General features: G+C 43.7%; 1 protein-coding gene across 1 annotated transcript in view; it reads left to right on the top strand.

Moving 5' to 3' along the window:
* LOC143297742 (uncharacterized) overlaps positions 1 to 17,967 on the top strand; it is a 36,096-nt gene that overhangs the window by 10,838 nt on the left and 7,291 nt on the right. The window contains exons 9-20 of the mRNA XM_076610194.1: positions 582 to 658; positions 1,792 to 1,873; positions 2,986 to 3,082; positions 4,066 to 4,275; positions 6,582 to 6,743; positions 7,367 to 7,445; positions 8,061 to 8,195; positions 8,623 to 8,747; positions 9,492 to 13,224; positions 15,107 to 15,242; positions 15,693 to 15,866; positions 17,202 to 17,293. Coding sequence (XP_076466309.1) covers positions 582 to 658; positions 1,792 to 1,873; positions 2,986 to 3,082; positions 4,066 to 4,275; positions 6,582 to 6,743; positions 7,367 to 7,445; positions 8,061 to 8,195; positions 8,623 to 8,747; positions 9,492 to 13,224; positions 15,107 to 15,242; positions 15,693 to 15,866; positions 17,202 to 17,293 — 5,102 coding nt within the window. The remainder of the gene's footprint in view (positions 1 to 581; positions 659 to 1,791; positions 1,874 to 2,985; positions 3,083 to 4,065; positions 4,276 to 6,581; positions 6,744 to 7,366; positions 7,446 to 8,060; positions 8,196 to 8,622; positions 8,748 to 9,491; positions 13,225 to 15,106; positions 15,243 to 15,692; positions 15,867 to 17,201; positions 17,294 to 17,967) is intronic.

Raw genomic sequence — 17,967 nt, 5'->3', positions numbered from 1 at the left:
AGATGATCACCTGAAAAGATATGGAATGTGAAATCCAAATGCATAGAAGCAAGGGCAGTTTCTTAATGTGTGTGTTGTGTGTGCATGTTTGTGTGTGCACATGCAAGCAAATTACATGCAGCTTGCATGCATACTTGATACACATTTTCTTACACAGCTTTTGGTACAGTGTGGTTGTATGTGTTCAAAGAGAAATCTGCTCTTGAAATTTTGTTGTTGATATATCTGTGTACATGATGGCAGTGTTATATTATGGTTGTCAATTATATTGATATATGTTTTAGATTGATATTTCATTGTTAACACAGACAACCTATACACACACAAGCACACTTGCACACACTCAAAACACAATACGGCACCACACCATACCACACAGCACACCACATACAACACCATGCCACACCACACCACACCACGCCACACCACACCACACCACACTAAACACACACACACACACACACACACACACAAACACACACATATGATCTGTTGATGTCTGTGTGTGCGGTATGATGCACGAGTATAAAACCTCAGTGACATGTTAGTGTGTTGTCAGCAAGCCATGCTGTGTGCCACAGGTGGCAGTGCTGATCCGTAACCTGTCCTTTGAGGATATCAACCAACAGCTCTTGGCCTCCAACCGTCTGGTGTTCAGGTAAATGGCTGCAATATTGTTGGTGTGTGTTTAACCCATCCAGGTGTTATCTCTTCATTATTGTTGGTGTGTGTTTAACCCATCCAGGTATTACCCCTGCATTATTGTTTGTGTGTGTTTAATCCATCCAGGTATTATCTCTGCATTATTGTTGGTGTGTGTTTAAACCATCCAGGTATTATCTCTGCATTATTGTTGGTGTGTGTTTAACCCATCCAGGTATTACCCCTGCATTATTGTTTGTGTGTGTTTAATCCATCCAGGTATTATCTCTGCATTATTGTTGGTGTGTGTTTAAACCATCCAGGTATTATCTCTGCATTATTGTTGGTGTGTGTTTAACCTATCCAGATATTATCCTTGCACATTTTTGTTGGGTTTGTGTTTAACCCGTCCAGGTATATAATTGTGCATGATTGTTGATGTGTGTTTAACCCACATGTTGTAGGGAAGATTTCAAGGACAGAAGCACAGAGGATCTCACAAGACATTCAGCGTTTTCAGACATTTGAGAAACATAGTGTCGTGTGTCCAGAGACCTGTCTTTTATGGCAGTGTTCAGTACTCATGGCATCATATCACATTGTGCATTCAGGGATGTGTGGTGAGTAGGCTTGAAGTACCAGTGTGTAGAACATGGAGTGATGGCCTAGAGGTAACGCATCCGCCTAGGAAGCGAGAGAGAATCTGAGCGCACTGGTTCGAATCACGGCTCAGCCGCCGATATTTTCTCCCCCTCCACTAGACCTTGAGTGGTGGTCTGGACGCTAGTCATTCGGATGAGACGATAAACCGAGGTCCCGTGTGCAGCATGCTCTTAGCGCACGTAAAAGAACCCACAGCAACAAAAGGGTTGTTCCTGGCAAAATTCTGTAGAAAAATCCACTTCGATAGGAAAAACAAATAAAACTGCACGCAGGAAAAAATACAAAAAAAATGGGTGGCGCTGTAGTATAGCGACGCGCTCTCCCTGGGGAGAGCAGCCCGAATTTCACACAGAGAAATCTGTTGTGATAAAAAGAAATAAAAATACAAATACAAATACACCGTCTTGGTTTTCGATAACCCTCATTATGGAGCCATTTCATCACAGTTTGCCTGTGCATCATTTTTCTTTATGTGGTGTGTTTCAGGTTCCTGATGCTGTGTGTGCATTGTTCGTACGGCAGTCTGCGCCAGCTGTCTCTGGACACTCTGAGCAATCTGGCAGCTCAGGTGTGTTACCTTTACCTGTTGGATGTTGGCTTTGTTACCTGTACCTGCTGCTGTATGTTGGGTTCATGGGAACATGAGACTCTGCCTCCCCTTTTCTCTTATCACTCTCTCTGTGTCTCTCTCATTTGTTTTCAGCAGATGTGATGTAGAATATATGGATCAGTCTGCAGCTTTGAAGCCTCCTTGAAACTGAAACTGTTGTATGTAAAATCCTTGACCAATGCCTGTGTGAGAGCAGTGAGAAAAATGGGCAGGGCAAAAAGTGACATATGCAGAATATGAAATACTGTATTATCTCCAAAGAGAACTAAGTTTCTGGTGTAAAACACATAACAAAACACAAGAATAAAGTCATTCAGTATGTATACATAAAATGCTGAATGCTTATTTTAATTACACATACTTAACCGTGACCCAACTAGTGCAGACTCTGGCAGGGGTCTGATATTCCTGTCCTGTGCAAACTGCTGTCCGCCTATGCGGAGAAAACAAAAGCAACTACAGCCGATAACCGTTGACCACACATAAAATAATCAGTTGTACACATGGCAGTAATTACAGAGTAATTACAGTAGGCGAAACATTTTCAAATTTTACAGTAAACCATACATACAGTAATTACAGCCATACATAATTATGCAATAATCACAGTTTATGCATAAAATAATTAGAAGATAGACATATAACAGCAATGGGCTATTCAGCAGTATTTTTTTATAAGTTGTTATATCATGCACACATATACTTTGGCATACTGTCTTTGTAGAGGTATAAACTTTTCTTGTGCATTAAGACTTGAGATTAGTGGTTGTCAGAATATAGTCTGTAAGCCAGCCTTAAAAATGTCTCGTATAGTATGAATGGTTTCTTTATTTTGTTGAACAGTTTGTTTCCACCTGCGAGTTTTCATTTTTGTACAAATGTTCTTTTGTTGTTGTCTTTTACCTCATCTTTCCAAACCACTTTATGAATATCAGTTGGTTGTTATTGATTATTGCTGTTGATTGTGGAAAATTTTTGTTGGATGTTGTTATTTTCATTGAACTTTGTTGACGTCGTTGTTGTTGTGACCATGATGATGGTGATGCTGACCACATGTGTGTGTGTGACAGATGGTGCTTCAGTCTGTGGAGGATACATCTACACAGCTTGTGATGAACTTGATCCAGAAATCCATAGTGGATGAGGACAAGTTGGTCATACTCAGAGGTAAGACCACATGCCGAGAGTCGTTGGAAGAAGAAAATGAGAAGGATTTTTTTATCAGTTCAAGTTGATGTTTACTGTGTTGTCTGTTCCTGTACGCACTCATGACTGGTATTGAGTTTTGCTTCAAGCATTTGCTTTGTTTCTATTTAGTGACACAGTTTTCATTTGCACTTGCCAGATGTATTCGTGTGTGGGGATTAGCTGGTGTACATGAAGCCCTTTACAGGAAACAAATTATAATATCTTGCTAATATAAAACATTATTTACCTTACCACATGCCTTTTTTCTGAATTGTAATACTATTGCTAATATAAAACATTGTTTACCTTTTTTCTGTTCCGGGTTTTCTGTGAGGCTTGCTAATTTCTCTCTCACAGATGACAAATGCACAGGCGCTCACAGACATTGAGACAGTAAAAGAGAAAGTGTTAATTGCATTTGTGTGTGGAACTGTGGAAATGTTTTGCTCAAGAAAACCTTTGTAGACAGGGTGCAGTAAAACTGAAGTACATGTGCATGCATGTATTTGTGGATGTGTGTTCCTGTGTGTCATTGTGCATGTGGTATATCATGTATGTGTAGTAATGAAGATATTGTACATTTCTTTCTGGCTCATTCCTGTCATGGGCATGAAGCCAAGTGGTTAGAGCACTGGACTTTCGATCCTAGGGTCCTGGCTTTGAGTTTGAATCCTGGCTTCATCTGGTTGTTTAGGGTGGATATTTTTTCCAGTCTCCAAGGTTAACATATGTGCACACCTGCAAGTGCCTGAACTGCCTTTTTGCATAATTTACACATTCAGGAGCTCAAATACGCACATTAAAGATCTTGTAATCCATGTCAGTGTTTGGTGGGGAATGGAGACATAACATACCCAGCATTCACACATCTGAAAACAGAGCATGACATGATGAAGTGAAGGTGGGAGTCACAGCCCACGAATGGCGGGAAAAAAACAAACAGTGTCTCTGTATCATTGCAGCCCTGGAAATGTTGAACAAGCTGTGTCAGTTGGATGCCAACGAGCCAATCTTGAACGAATTTCTGGAGAAGGGAACGTACAATCGCATCGTTCAGCTGCTCGTGGCGCCAGACATTCAACTCATTGTGCACACATTGGAGGCACTGTATCAGCTGTCTGCAGTAGGGGAGACCACCACCACCATGATCGCCCATGTCAGGAATGCTGTGGGTGAGTTGACCTTAGTTTAAGCCTTTCAGCATTTCAGCCTATGCAAACTTACCTGATCATTGTTGAACTTTTTTGCACTGAGTGTTATAGCCCATGCAGCCATACCCAATTATAGTTAAACCCTTTCAGCAATGAGTGTTATAGCCCATGCAACTTTACCCGGTTATAGTTTAACCCTTTCAGCACTGTTATAGCCCATGCAGCCTCAAACGATTATAGTTTAACTTTTTCATTTCTGAGTACTATAGTCCATGCAACCTAAACCGATTACAGTTTAAACCTTTTACCACTGAGTGTTTTTGTCTCTGCAACCTTACTTGAGTATAGTTTTAACCCTTTCTGCACTGAGTGTTACAGTCCATGTAAACTTACCGGATTATAGTTTAACCTTTTTCTCCACTGAGTGTTACAGCCCATGCAACCTTACCTGATTATAGTTTAACTCTTTCAGCACTGAGTGTTACAGTCCATGCAACATATCTGATTATAGTTAAACCCTTTCAGCACTGTTATAGCCCATACAACCTAACCTGATTATAGATTAACCCTTTCAGCAGTAATTTTTACAGCCTGTCACTGAGTCAAAAGCACTGTGATCATCTTTGAATAATGTGTTTCATACTTGCCAAATGGTGAAATACAACTTTTAGCTATGATGAAAAACAAAACAGAGGAAAAAAAAGTTAAATTGCGCTGAAACTTCATGAGTAAGTTGCCAGAATATTATGAAGAGTTTTGTCCCTTCCATGGTTGTTCATACACAGTTGAATGGTCCAACAACCAGAATGATGAATCGGGACCAGACCGAAAAAACAAACAGAATGTACATGTGTAGTTTTTGTGTTTTTGCTTTGTGCATTTGGATATGAATCTGCTTACTGACATGTACATGCATATATCGCAGGCTGTGTAGGACCAGAATGTTGGTCCCTGAAACATTTACTTCCCCTCAGCATGTTTGACAGTAGTTTGGAAAGCAGTGTGTGTCAAAGGGGTACAATCTTCTGTTCGTGAATGCCTCCAATTTTTCTCAGTTGCGTCCCTTTGACCAGAATTTTTTATACGTTTTTATTTTTTATTATTATTGTTTTTGTTTTTTTATGCTCGTGATTAAAAAATGGCTTGTGAGTTTCCGTATTTTAGCATGATGAGTTATCTACCTTGTATATCTTCGGCCTGTTGTGTTTGTTTGCTTTTCTCATGAATGTTCCTTGTTAAAAAGAACAACTGAATACAAAAGGGACTCCATGTGTGTGGAGAGATGAAATGTGGAAAGTGGTGGATCCTGGTGTGTCTCTTGTTTTTGTCTCATCAGCTCTTGTACGTATCTTTTCAGAACGCTTTTATCAAGAAAGTTGTCTAGTCTACCTAGTTAAATGAATATTTTGAGAACATTTAAAAAGTTGATTCTCTTGACCCTTCACAATGATAAATCCATCTTAATGGTCTTTTTGATTTCTTTTCTTATTGTTGTCATTTTGTATATACATCAAAAATTGTTTTTTAAAGGCACAGCTAAATTGGGCAAGTTATGCTACTAGTTTGTTGATGTGCATACACCTTTGGCGTGTAAAACAGGTACACGCATGCACATATCCCTCCCCCTTTCTCCGACATACACACTGCACACACACACATAGTGGTATTCACACAGACATCCCCCACACACTCCCCACTCGTCCTCTTCCCCTTTTCACAGTCACACACACACACACCCTCCCCCCACCTGCATACAACACACACAAACGCTTATGCATGTACATGCACAAGAGAATGATACCATCAGGAACTGGTTGCAGACATATACTCACACACACACACACCTCCATCACACAATACACACAAACACATGCATGCACACGCACACACACGCATGCACACACGCACGCAAGAGAGTGATACCATCATGAACTGGGTGCAGACATCCTGGTGGACCTGATTACAGTGGATGTCCACTGCAGCACCACCTCAACACACACACGCGCGCGCGCGCGCACACACACACACACACACACACACACACACACACACACATACACAAACATAAGAGAATGATGCCATCAGGAACTGGTTGCAGACATATACACACACACACACCTCTCCCTCACACAACACACACACACACGCACACACACACACACACACACACACAGAGGCACAGGCACAAGAGAGTGATACCATCATGAACTGGTTGCAGACATCATGGTAGACCTGATTACAGTGGATGTCCACTGCAACCCCCCCCCCCCACACACACACACACACACAACATACAAGATAATGATACCATCATGAACTGGTTGCAGACATCTTGGTGGACCTGATCACAGTGGATGTCCAGTCGTTGGGTCCGGCTGCCCAGCAGGGCATGCGACTGGTGGAGAACCAGGCTGAGGGTGGGCAGGTTGTTGACGGCCAGTCATCTTCACAGTCCCCCAGTTGCTACATCGAGGCTGTTCCTGTTGCAGGTGAGCTAGTCAGTTTTGAACTTAAAATTTTTATTTTTCACATACTACATGGTTTGTGTGTGTGTGTGTGTGTGTGTGTGTGAACTTTGGAGGCACTGAATCTGTAAGGCACTGGACTTCTGATCCAGTGGTCAGGATCTGATCCATCGTTCCGGCCTGGTATTGTGTAACATTGGGAAGTATGCTTCACTACAATTTTCCTCACCCCACCAAGTGTGAATGGGTATGTGACTTGGTAGGGGAATGTTTAAATGGCGGAAGGAGAGGATTGGGCCAGCAGCCTTTCGTATATTGAACCCTAGACACAGTGGATATGATGAATTACGTATAATGGCTGTAAAAGGCTATGCAACCTTAAACTGTTAACCATTTTTATACTATGACCCACTGGTGTAGAGTCCAGCAGGGCTCAAATTTCCTTTCTCCTAACTTTTGATTTTCTGTCAGCGCCAACTGTTTTTTTTACTGAAGGAAGAAAACTCCCAGTTGTTACATTTTTGCTTTATTGCCAGTTTTAAATGTTGTGATTGTCAGCGCCAACTCTTCTTGCCGGAAGAAATGACTCGCATTTGTTACACTGGTACTGCCACAGTCACAGAGACATTCTACATACTGTGTTGCAGAGATGCCAGCTCAGACCTTGGAAGAGATACCAGCCGTGAAGAACGCCACCACACCTGTGGAAATGACTGCCTCAAACTGGTTGGTTGTCTTTCAGTACATGAAGGGGTTACATGGCTGTTTGAAACTTTATAATCAGTTATTAAACTTTATAATCAGTTATTTTTTTTTTAGATTCAACCTTTGGCAGAGACAGTATAAAAAAAACACCCAAACTCTGAAATTTCATCATTTGTCATAGCTCTTAATTTAGCATCACCATACATCACATCTTTTATATTCTTTTGCAGTTTGTTTACTTTCTGCATTCAAGAAGACATTCTTGTTTACCTTACGTTTTTCCCTACGTTTAGCGCAGTTAAAAGGCTAAAAATGGTCACGACACTCATCTGCCAGTTCAGTGTCTGTAGGGGTCTGGGTTCAAATTCCGGTATAGCAAATGAGATGCAGCAATTATGGATTTGTTTGAATGCAGTGATGCCTCATTGAGAAAGTATAACTGAAACTGAATTACTTGACTGCTTCACATGGTTGGTTGTCTTTCAGTATATGAAGACGTCAGTCTATTGGTAAATTATATTTAGATAGGGATTTTCAAAATATTTGTTAGCTTTGGTAGCAATTTTTTAAACATGATGTTTCATTTCTTTATAATTTTGTCTTGAATGCTGACAATGTGTGTGTGTATTCGTGCAGGTTTACCAATACATATGAGATAAAAGCAGACAGCAGTATACCCCAAGCAGAGGTGTATGCTGATTACCAGGAAATGTGCAAAAAGTTTCGCATGACCCGTTTCCTCTCTCTTCCAGACTTCAGGGCCATTGTCAGGTGGGTGCTCCTGTGGGGTGGTCGACTCATGTGTGTTGCTGCATTGTCTGAAAAACTGGCTGGGTTTTCTGTTTGTGTTTTGCATGTTTCTATAAAAAAAAAAATCATCCTCTGAAAACAGAATTTGACTTTCAAGCAGGTAAGCATTGTGTGTATGCCATGTTGGTAAACATTGTATGTATGCCATGTAGGTAAACATTTTATGTCAATGTGACTGGTGGTCTGAGCATTCCTAAAAAATTCAGAATGTCCCCAAAAAGCTTTTTTTTCAAATTGTTCGTAAAAAGTGTTCAAAGGGCTTTTGGCATCTCTGGAAAGGGGACTTGATTAGGACTACAGTGCAAGTTTATGGTGATGTATTTATATATATTTTTTTCCAGTCAGAACTATGTTGCATTTCATATGGTGATACCTATATTATTTTCAGGTCGGCACTGCCCCAGGTGTGTGTGGCTGAAGTGGACAAAGGAGGAGGAGGAGGGAAGGAAGGGGTATTTCAGGGGCTGTGCAAGCGACCACAGCCCAAACCATTTGCTGTCCTCACCAGCTCAGGTAGCGTCTGTTTTTGTTTGTCAGAACCATTTTTTTAGATTTGTTAAAAAAAAAAAAAAAAATTCTTTTGAAAATATATTTAGAAAATGGAAACTGTTTTGCATCTCCTCCAACTTTGGAGGGGGGTGGGGGTGTTGGTGTTTTTTTTTGTTGTTTTTTTACTGGTGATTGATAATGAGAGGAAGAAGACAGTTTTGTATCTCCATGTTTTTTTGTTGTTGTTTTTTTTACTGGTATTGATAATGAGAGGAAAAAGACAGTTTTGTATCTCCACTTTAGTGGGTGAGTAGACAGGTGATATGATGTCCTCAAGGCAGCCCTTGCTTGAAAATCTTTCAGTGTTACACTGGAAAAGGCTCACGTGATGGGAAAATGCTCACAGGCATGATGAGAAGAGGCTTACAGGTATGACTGAGCTTATGCCTTGCATCCAGATTGGTATGGTTCTGTTGTAATCAGAGGTTAGAGATCAAGGTTCCAACATACTGTAAGAGAAAAACCTTATCAGTTAAACAGAGCTTGCGCTTTGTATCCAGTCTTCATCAGACTCATTAAAATGGTTTGTTTATAGTCAGAACATGAATCTTTGTGAAAATGAGAGTGTAACTTTCTGATGTTTAGTAACAGCTTTGCTTCAAAGATGACATCTGTCTGTGGGTCCATAGGGGGAGGATGGGAGATCCAACCTTAGTGTTGATGTAGGCAGTGTGTCATGTTGGTAACAGCCAATGGTTTGTTCCCCAGGTAACTCCAGTGCCAGGCCGTCTCTTGTGCCTGCCTCTGTGACACATACCCTCCAGTCTCAGCCCCTCACTTTTTCAACCTCCAAGTCAGAGGTCGCCCAGGGCTGCCGGACGTCGTCTTCTGTAGCTGCAGTCTGCCGGACGTCGACTTCTGTAGCTGCATCCTGCCAGACGGCATCTCATGTAGCTTCATCCTGCCAGACAGCATCTCCTGTAGCTGCAGCCTGGAAGACAGCGTCTCCTGTAGCTGCAGGATGCCAGACTACATCTCCTGTAGCTGCAGGATGCCAGACAGAATCTCCAGTGTTGCCGTGGAAGACAGTTGCTGCATCCAGGCAGTCTGTCCCCATCCCCGCCCAGCAAGCCTTGAAGGCGGCGAAACAGGTGAACCACTATGTCCAGTCAGCATCTCAGCAGCTGGGCCAGGAATCTGGAGCAGCCAACAAGCAAGCTGGAGCAGCCAACAAGCCTTCTTCATGTGCCCAGCAGAGGGTTGCTTCATGTTCTGCTGTCACGCGTTCCCTGTCAATGACCACTGACACCAGTAAGTCATCCATGGTGGTGCCTGTCAGTACGTCGGTGACGGTCTCTTCGCCGACGCCCACGTCATGCACGTGGATCACCATCCCCTGCTCTGGTCAGCCCCTGCAGTCCAAGGTCCAGAGAGGTGGGGGGAAGCTGGTCAGTCGGGGGGAGCAGACCACAGACAGTTCCATGGTGAAAACTCTGCTGGCCCAGAAGGTGTGTCAGCAGAGGGTGTGTCAGGCCAACAGCACTGCTCCTCACGCTTCTGCCCACAGGTCCTTCTCGGACTGTTCCACCTCGACAGAGAGTGCGTCGTCCGCCCCTCAGCGTACACACTCCAAGCTGCAACAGCAGCAGCAGCAGTTGCCCCTTCACAGCCAGAGTCCTGTGCAAGTCCATCCCCAGCCCCAGCAGCAGTCCCAGCATCTGCAGGCCTTGTTGGCCCGTCAGCTTGTGGGCAGTGGTCAGAACCCAGTGCAGATCGTGCACACGCAGCAGGTGGTTGGAACACATGCCCCTGTTGCCTGGCAACAGTCCCCAGCAGCCCAGCCCAAAGTGGATCAGCACCAGCCATCACTGCAGCAGGCCAGCACTGCCCCCAGCCAGCAGCCAGCAACACTGCAACAGCAGTCCGTTGCCGTGCAGAACCTGATCCAAGCGATGCGACAGCCCCGCGCTCCGGAGATCTTGCAGCAGCAGCCGCCAGTACAGCCCCAGTGGCAGTCAGTGCCAATTCAGACGTCATCCCCAGAGCCCCAGGCGTCTCCCCAGGTGCAGGCAGCGCAGTACCCCCAGTCCTCCATCCTCAAACAGCTGATGGCTGCCCGCCAGCAGGTGGACACTGCCCAGCCCCCAGGTCTGTCCTTCACCGCTCAGGGACAGCAGCACGCACTGCAGCCTGCAGGCGACACTCTCAGGTCGACAGCACGGAAGATTGGGTGTTCCGAGGCATCAGGGGGTGTGGAGAAAGGAATTGGAGTGTCCCTGGCATTTGGTGGTGTTCAGGGTCAGGGTCTTATGCAGCAGGCAGTGCAGAGTCAGGGTCAAGGCCAGGTGGTGCAAGGTCAAGGCCAGATGGTTCAAGGTCAATTCCAGGTGGTGCAGGGTCAAGGCCAGGTGGTTCAGGGTCAGGGCCTGGTGCAGCAGGTGGTTCAGGGTCAGGGCCTGGTGCAGCAGGCAGTGCAGGGTCAGGGTCTGGTGGTGCAGGGCCAGAGTCAAGGCCAGGTGATTCAGGGTCAAGACCAGGTGGTGCAGGGTCAGGGCCCGGTGCAGCAGGTGTTGCAGGTGCGGGGTGGCCAACAGCTGGTGGTGCGCCAACCCCTGCAGGCCCAGCCCCAGGTCCACATTCAGCCCAGAGCGCCCCACAGCCTGCAGCTGCAGCCAGGGCGCATCTTGTTCCAGGGCAATCAGCCCCTGCACATTGGGCCCCAGCAGAAGATCATCATGCAGCAGGGCCAGCCTCACCTGGTGCTCCAGGGGCAGTCTGCGCTAAGGCACATCCTGCAGCAGCCTATGCAGCAGCTGCACATCCAGGGTCAAGGTCAGGGTCAGGGTCAGCCTGTGAGGCTCCAGCAGCCAGTGGTCATCCAGCTGCCCATGTGGCCTCAGGTGGGGGCCAGCCAGGTGGTCAGTGTCGGCAGCAGCTCTGCGCCCTCCACCGCGGGCCCTCAGTCATCAGAGGGGGGCGTGGTGTCTTATCGTGCCATTGTCCCTCGCCCCATGTCTGTGTCTTCCCCATCCCACATCGGTCAGCAGGCTGACGGCTCCACACCCAGGCCCCAGGCAGGGCAACAAGTGCACCTCTTCCAGCAGAAGGCAGTGAGCATAGACAGCGGGGTTAGACACAGTGCAGTTCAGTGCAGCAGTCAGGGACGGTCACCACAGCAGAGTGTGATGATAAAAACTGTGGACAGTGCCGGCAGAGTGATCCACTCTGCTGTCGGTTTGTGTCAGCCTGCTGTGAGCGCTGTGCACGGTGCTGTTGCTCAGACTGTTGCACCCTTACAGCAACTGGGGACTAACGGTACCCGTGTGTCCCTGTCGTCTGTGGCAGCCGGTCCCTCAACACTGGCTTCCACGTGTTCCTTCCCATCATCCCTGTCAATGTCCTCACAGCAGATGGCCACAGTTCAGTCGTCCTTCACATCCTTTCCGTCCACTCAGAACTCTCACATGTCAGGCAGCAATCCTGCGCTTGCACACCCACCTTATTCCTCACATACATCAAAATATAACGGTCATGTCAACGGCACCAAACTCCACCTCGCCATCAGCAAAGACTTAGGCTGCAATGGAGTGAGTGAAGACCATACGGATGACGCTGTGTTGGTGGGGAAAGACAAAGTGAATGGGGTCTTGGGGTCACCCAGTTCAGACTGTGGTGACCTCCCGTCCCCACTGATGAGTCTCAGAGTGAAGAAGGAGTATGTGAACGGTTTTGTGGAAAGATGCGTTCCCCACCTCCCAGACTCTGTGACTGGGTGTTCAAAGGAATGGCTGCAGAACCTGGCACAAAAGACAGGCCCGGTGAAAGATGTGTTCAGGGAAGACAGCCCCCTGAGCCAAGATTCTCTGAACACAGATGACTTGCCTTCACTCAGAGACCATGTCAGAATGGACACTGCACCAAATGGTATGGACGCTGTGCAGAAGTGCAGTGTGTGGCAGAGAAACGGACTTATTCTCCATAGTGGAGTGAAAGACGCCCCCCCTGCTTCAGTCAGTCAGTGGGACCATCGTCAGACTGTGATGAAGCAGAGCAGCTTGGACGAGGTCAGCTTGGATTCCACAGACAGTACCTTTGTGATGCACAACGGTGGCAGACAACGATTCCTTGCCTCCCCTGATGGTTCCTACGATGGGGACCGCAGCTGTGACAGTCATGCGTCTTCTATCGCTGAGAGTGCAGTCAACGAAAAGCAGGGGGGTCAGGGATTTCATTTCCTTCCCACGACCGCTTCCACAGCTACTTCTCCCTCTCCCCCTTCCTCCGTCTCCTCCTCAGAGGGCCCCAGCTCAAAAACTGTTGGTAAAGGAATGAAGAGGAAAGCTACCCCCAAGCCCAAGAAACAAGAGAAGCCTGTGTCAAAGAACAAAAAACCAAAGATGAGCGGGGAGATGAAGTCGGTTGGGGTGGATACTCCCAGCCTTCCTGTGTCGTCCACACACATGGTCATGGAGTACATGTGTGAATGGGCTGGATGTGGGAAGTGAGTACACACTGGATGTGCTTTCTGTTGTAGACATGTGTCTCAGTCACATTATAATTTTCTGGGTTTTCAGTATCCACCTTCATAGGGTGTATGTACACATGTTATTTGTTCTGTTGTTTATTATTATCTGTTGAGAGGTATCAACATGCATTTTTCGGTCAGTGGAGGGTGGTGGGAGGGGCTGGGGATAATACAAGTGTCTGAATGAGAAAGAAAAGAAAAAAAACAGAGGAAAAAGGGGATTCCAAAGAAAGAGGGGTTGGGAGGAAGGCGCTGTAATGTGAGACCATTGATACGTATACTGTTGTAATAACTGGTATGAGGGGAACTAATCGGATGTGAACATGGTATAATGGGAACTGATCGGATGTGAACACAGATGAGAGTTAAGAACACTGAATTATAATCTTGTTGGAAAGTTCTGGTGAAAAAAAAAGTACAAGGGGAACTAATCAAATAGTGAGGTCACAGAGATGTCAACACAAATGAAAGTTCTAAGATGACAGTTGAATTGTAATGTTGTAGTGACTAGTGTAAGGGGAGCTAATTGAATGTCAACACAACTGAAAGTTTTAAAACCATTGAATTATGATTTAAAAACAAATTTATAACACTTTAGTGACTGGTAAAAGGGAAACTAATTAGGCAGTGAGATGTAAGGTGTATTGAAAGTTACTAGAAGACCATTGAACTAAAATCTTGTGCAAATTTTAAAACATGTTTGTGAAATCTACAAAGAGAATGAAAATTGTAAGAAGATGATTGAACTATGATCCTCATCTTTTAGTAACTACTGGTAGTATAAGGGGAATTAATCAGATGGATGTAAACAAAAATGAAGTTGTAAGAAGACCATTGAACTGTTACTCATCATTCAACTATAATCTTGTACTGTTGTAGTACTTACTTTACTAGTCTAAGGGGAACTAATCAGATAGTGAGATGTCAGCACAAATTAAAGTTCTTGTAAATGTTAGTTACAATCATTAACTGATTCAGGATGCACAAACAGAAAGTTCTACATGTGATTCCAAAATTTCAGTTTGAATGCATGTCAGTGTGTCACTGTTTGTTACTGTGACTGTGTGAGTATGTGTGAGAGCTGTGTGTAGGCATTTGTGCATCACATGTTTGGCTACATCATTTATGATATAGGCTAGACATTATTTCAGTTAAAAAGATATGCAGTACAGATGATGGTTTAAAAAAAAAGAAAGAAATCAGTATGAATTTGAAAGACGTGAAATTCAAAGTCTGGCTGGTACTTACTGTGGTTTTTTTGTTTGTTTTGGCAGGATGAACAATAACAGATGTGATTGTCACTGGTTCATTTCAAGATAGGTGTTTTCTGAACAGCTAGAGATGGAACTGGAGAATGTTGGGCAATGGCTCAAAGTAGAATTAAACAGTTCAAAATTTCTATTTACATGACTAAGTAAGGCAGATATAATTACTGATTAACTATATGAATGACATTTATGCTAATTTCTCTAAGTCTAAGTGAATTTAGAACCAGTACACTGGCTATCACTTATTCACACACAGCCACGCCTGAAAATGACTAACCACACTCAACCATACACATATGCACCCAGAAGCAGAAACTAGCTCAAATTAACAGTCGAGAAGAAAAATCACAAAAACACCTAACTCCTTACAGAATAGAAGATTTGAAGTTGAACAGAGGGAGTATTGGTTGGTACCAAAGACTGACAGGCAGCAAATTCCAGTCAGTGAAAACTAAAACTGCTGTTACTAATAGTAACTTGCTCAGAGTCAGTATCAGTACTATTATGATATGCAGCCATCTGTGTGTATTTCATAGTTCATATGTATTGTATATTACCTGTAAAAGTAATTGATTCCACTGTGTCAACAGGTGTTTTGCCAGTGCCCAGCTGGTGTTTGTCCATGTGACCAAGACCCATGTGCCTCCCTTGTCGGAGTCTTTCTGTCGCTGGCAAGGTTGTCCTCTCCTCAGGAGAAAGAGGTGGTCCCTAGTCACACATGTACAGGTCAGTTAGCTCTGGAACCAGCTTTCAGAGAGTCTTATGGTGTATTAAATTGTTTTACCATTACTTTATCATCACAACAGATACATTTCTAAATCGAGTTGATGAGTATAATTTTGAGTGGAACTAGATTTACACTTCAAGTACAAAAAAAAAAAAATTTTTTTTGAATACCTCTAGTAGTGTATATAATAAGCTGAACTGGAATTTAAACAAAAACAAATACCACCTGTATATAATATACACTGCTTCATGTACATGGTCTGAGGGTGTTGACACAAATTATAAGTGTTACTTCTTCTGCGTTCGTGAGCTGCAATTTCCATGTTCACTCTAATGTACATAAGTGGACTTTTACATGTATGACTGTTTTTACCCCGCCATGAAGGCAGCCATACTCTGTTTTCTGGGGTGTAAGTGTCACTAATCTGCGCTCTTTAACCTGACTGGCAGGACAAGCACTGCTCAGAGGCGGTGCAGAGAGAGGCGTGTCGCCGTAGGTTCTTGATGCACTGCAACGCCATCATACCCCAGCCCTCACAGGGCATGCCCATGGTCTACCCTGAGGATGCTGCCATGCAGGCCATCCTGCGCTTCCAGGCCAAGCCTCCTTTTGTGGAGTTCTCCGTGAGTCAGGCAGGGGGGGAGGAGTTTGAGTTTAGTGTTTAAAAAAAAAAGAAGGAAAAAAACGTTTCCTGAGTCATGGAGGGGGCAGAAGGGTGGGTGTGTTGGGGAGGGGGTGGGGGGCAGTTTGAGTTTATTGCATGAAAGAAAGTTGTGTTTTCTGAGTCATGTGGGGGTAGGGGTGTGGAGGTGGGCAGCAGTTTGAGTGTATTGTATCAAAGAAAGTTGTCTGTCAGTCATGGAGAAGGGAGTTTGGGTTTATTGTTAAAAAAAAAAATTTAAAAAAAATTCTGGTAACTACAGACGGGGATGATGTTAAAAAAAAAGAAGTTTTCTGTGAGTCATGGAGGGGGAGTTATTTGAAATAATTGTATGAAAAAAAAGTTTTGTGGGAGTCATTGAGGGGGGGAGTTTGATGTTATTGTCATCTGGGGTAGAGGTGGGGGTTTGTGCTTGTTGCTGTCAAAAAATTTTCTTTTTTAAGAGGGTGGGGATGTAAGTTGTCTTGTTTGGTTTGGTTTGGTGTGTGTTGAATGGGTTGTGAGTTTGTTAGTGATTTCAGAAGAGCTCAGCTTGTATTTTGAACAGATTAAAAAAATATTTTTTTTATTGTAATGTACTTTATGTAGCATAGAGTTATACTTCCTTGTGACAGCAGATTCCTGTCTCTATTTCCCTATCAGATTGTTTGTTTCTGTTTCCCTATCATTGAAAAATCCTGGTATTGAGAGAAAGCATTAGCTTACACTACAGGATTGTTCTGGTTGTCTGGTATGAGGTGAATGATTGCTGCACATGGGAAATTGATCAGGCTGATGATTGAAATTTTCAGCAACTTTTATCTTTATTCTTTACATTCTACTTTTCTAGACTTTTGAACAGATTTGCTTCTTGTAGGGAGACTTACTCCACAGCCATTTATTGGAGACTGATGATTAGATGAGTGTTTTTTTGTGTGTATTTTAAAAAATTTCTTATTCTCTTACATTTAATGTTGATTACATTCATAAAAAAAATAGGTTTACGTTTGCCATATATGTAATATAGAATTCTGCTTGATTTTGATACGTTTTAGCTGACCTGTTTTTAGCAGTGTATTTTGACTTTGTCGTTAGCAATTCATTTTGAGTTGAAGGAAAATTATCCCAAAGTTTTCTGTTTCTAACAGTCTTAGAATAAGTTTGATTGTAATGTCTTTTCATTGACTTAACCTTTGCAGTGTTTTGAGTGAAGTGAGGTTCACAGCATGTGGTCTACAGTTTTCTGTTTTGAACATTGTCAGTGAGAATTTGGAATTGCTCAAAGTTTACACTGCATTTTTTTGACATGCGTTTTCAGGACAAAAAGGAAGACCCACTAACGAAACATATACGCCTAACGTCAGCTTTAACTCTGAGGAACATTGCTCGCTACTCTGCACTTGGCAGGAGGTCAGTTTCTTTTTCTTTCTTTCTTCTTTTTTTTTTTTTTTAATGTTTATAAACATACATTGGAATAAAACACCTTGCATTGACAGAAGCATCAGAATTGTTTGCTGGAACATAGATATCCAGTGTTAAAATGTCTTCACAATGAAATGTTCTTGGATGGGTGCAGCAGCTGAATGATTAAAGCATTGGACTTTCAGTCTAAGGGCCCTAGTTCAGGAGTTGTTTTTTTTTGGATTAAAGAAAAAAAAAGACAATGAAATGTTACTTGGATGAGTGCAGTAGCTGAATGATTAAAGCATTGGACTTTCAGTCTAAAGGCCCTAGTTCAGGAGTTGTTTTTTTGGATTAAAGAGAAAAAAAAAAGACAAAAGCTGCAGTTATGTCAGTGGTGGCACCGTGGCAGAATCATGCAGGCGGTAAGGTTTAGCATTCTCATGATCCAGTATTCACCACTGATCAGGGTTTGAGTCCCTGTTTCAGCATGGTCTTGTGTCCTTGGGAAAGGCACTTTACTGCTTGGATTTCCCTCATTCCACCCAGCTGTGAATGGGTTCCTGACTTTGGATGAAGAAGCTTAAAATGGTGGAAGGAGGGGATTGGGCCTCACCTTCCTGTGCTGAACCTTAGACACAGTGGATGTGGAGTCACTGCCCTAATGACCATAAAAGGCTATG

Source organism: Babylonia areolata, chromosome 23 (genome assembly GCF_041734735.1).
Source record: "Babylonia areolata isolate BAREFJ2019XMU chromosome 23, ASM4173473v1, whole genome shotgun sequence".
Lineage (NCBI taxonomy): Eukaryota > Metazoa > Mollusca > Gastropoda > Neogastropoda > Buccinidae > Babylonia > Babylonia areolata.
The sequence above is the reverse complement of the archived record's forward strand: the minus strand, read 5'-3'. Positions and strand labels throughout refer to the sequence as shown.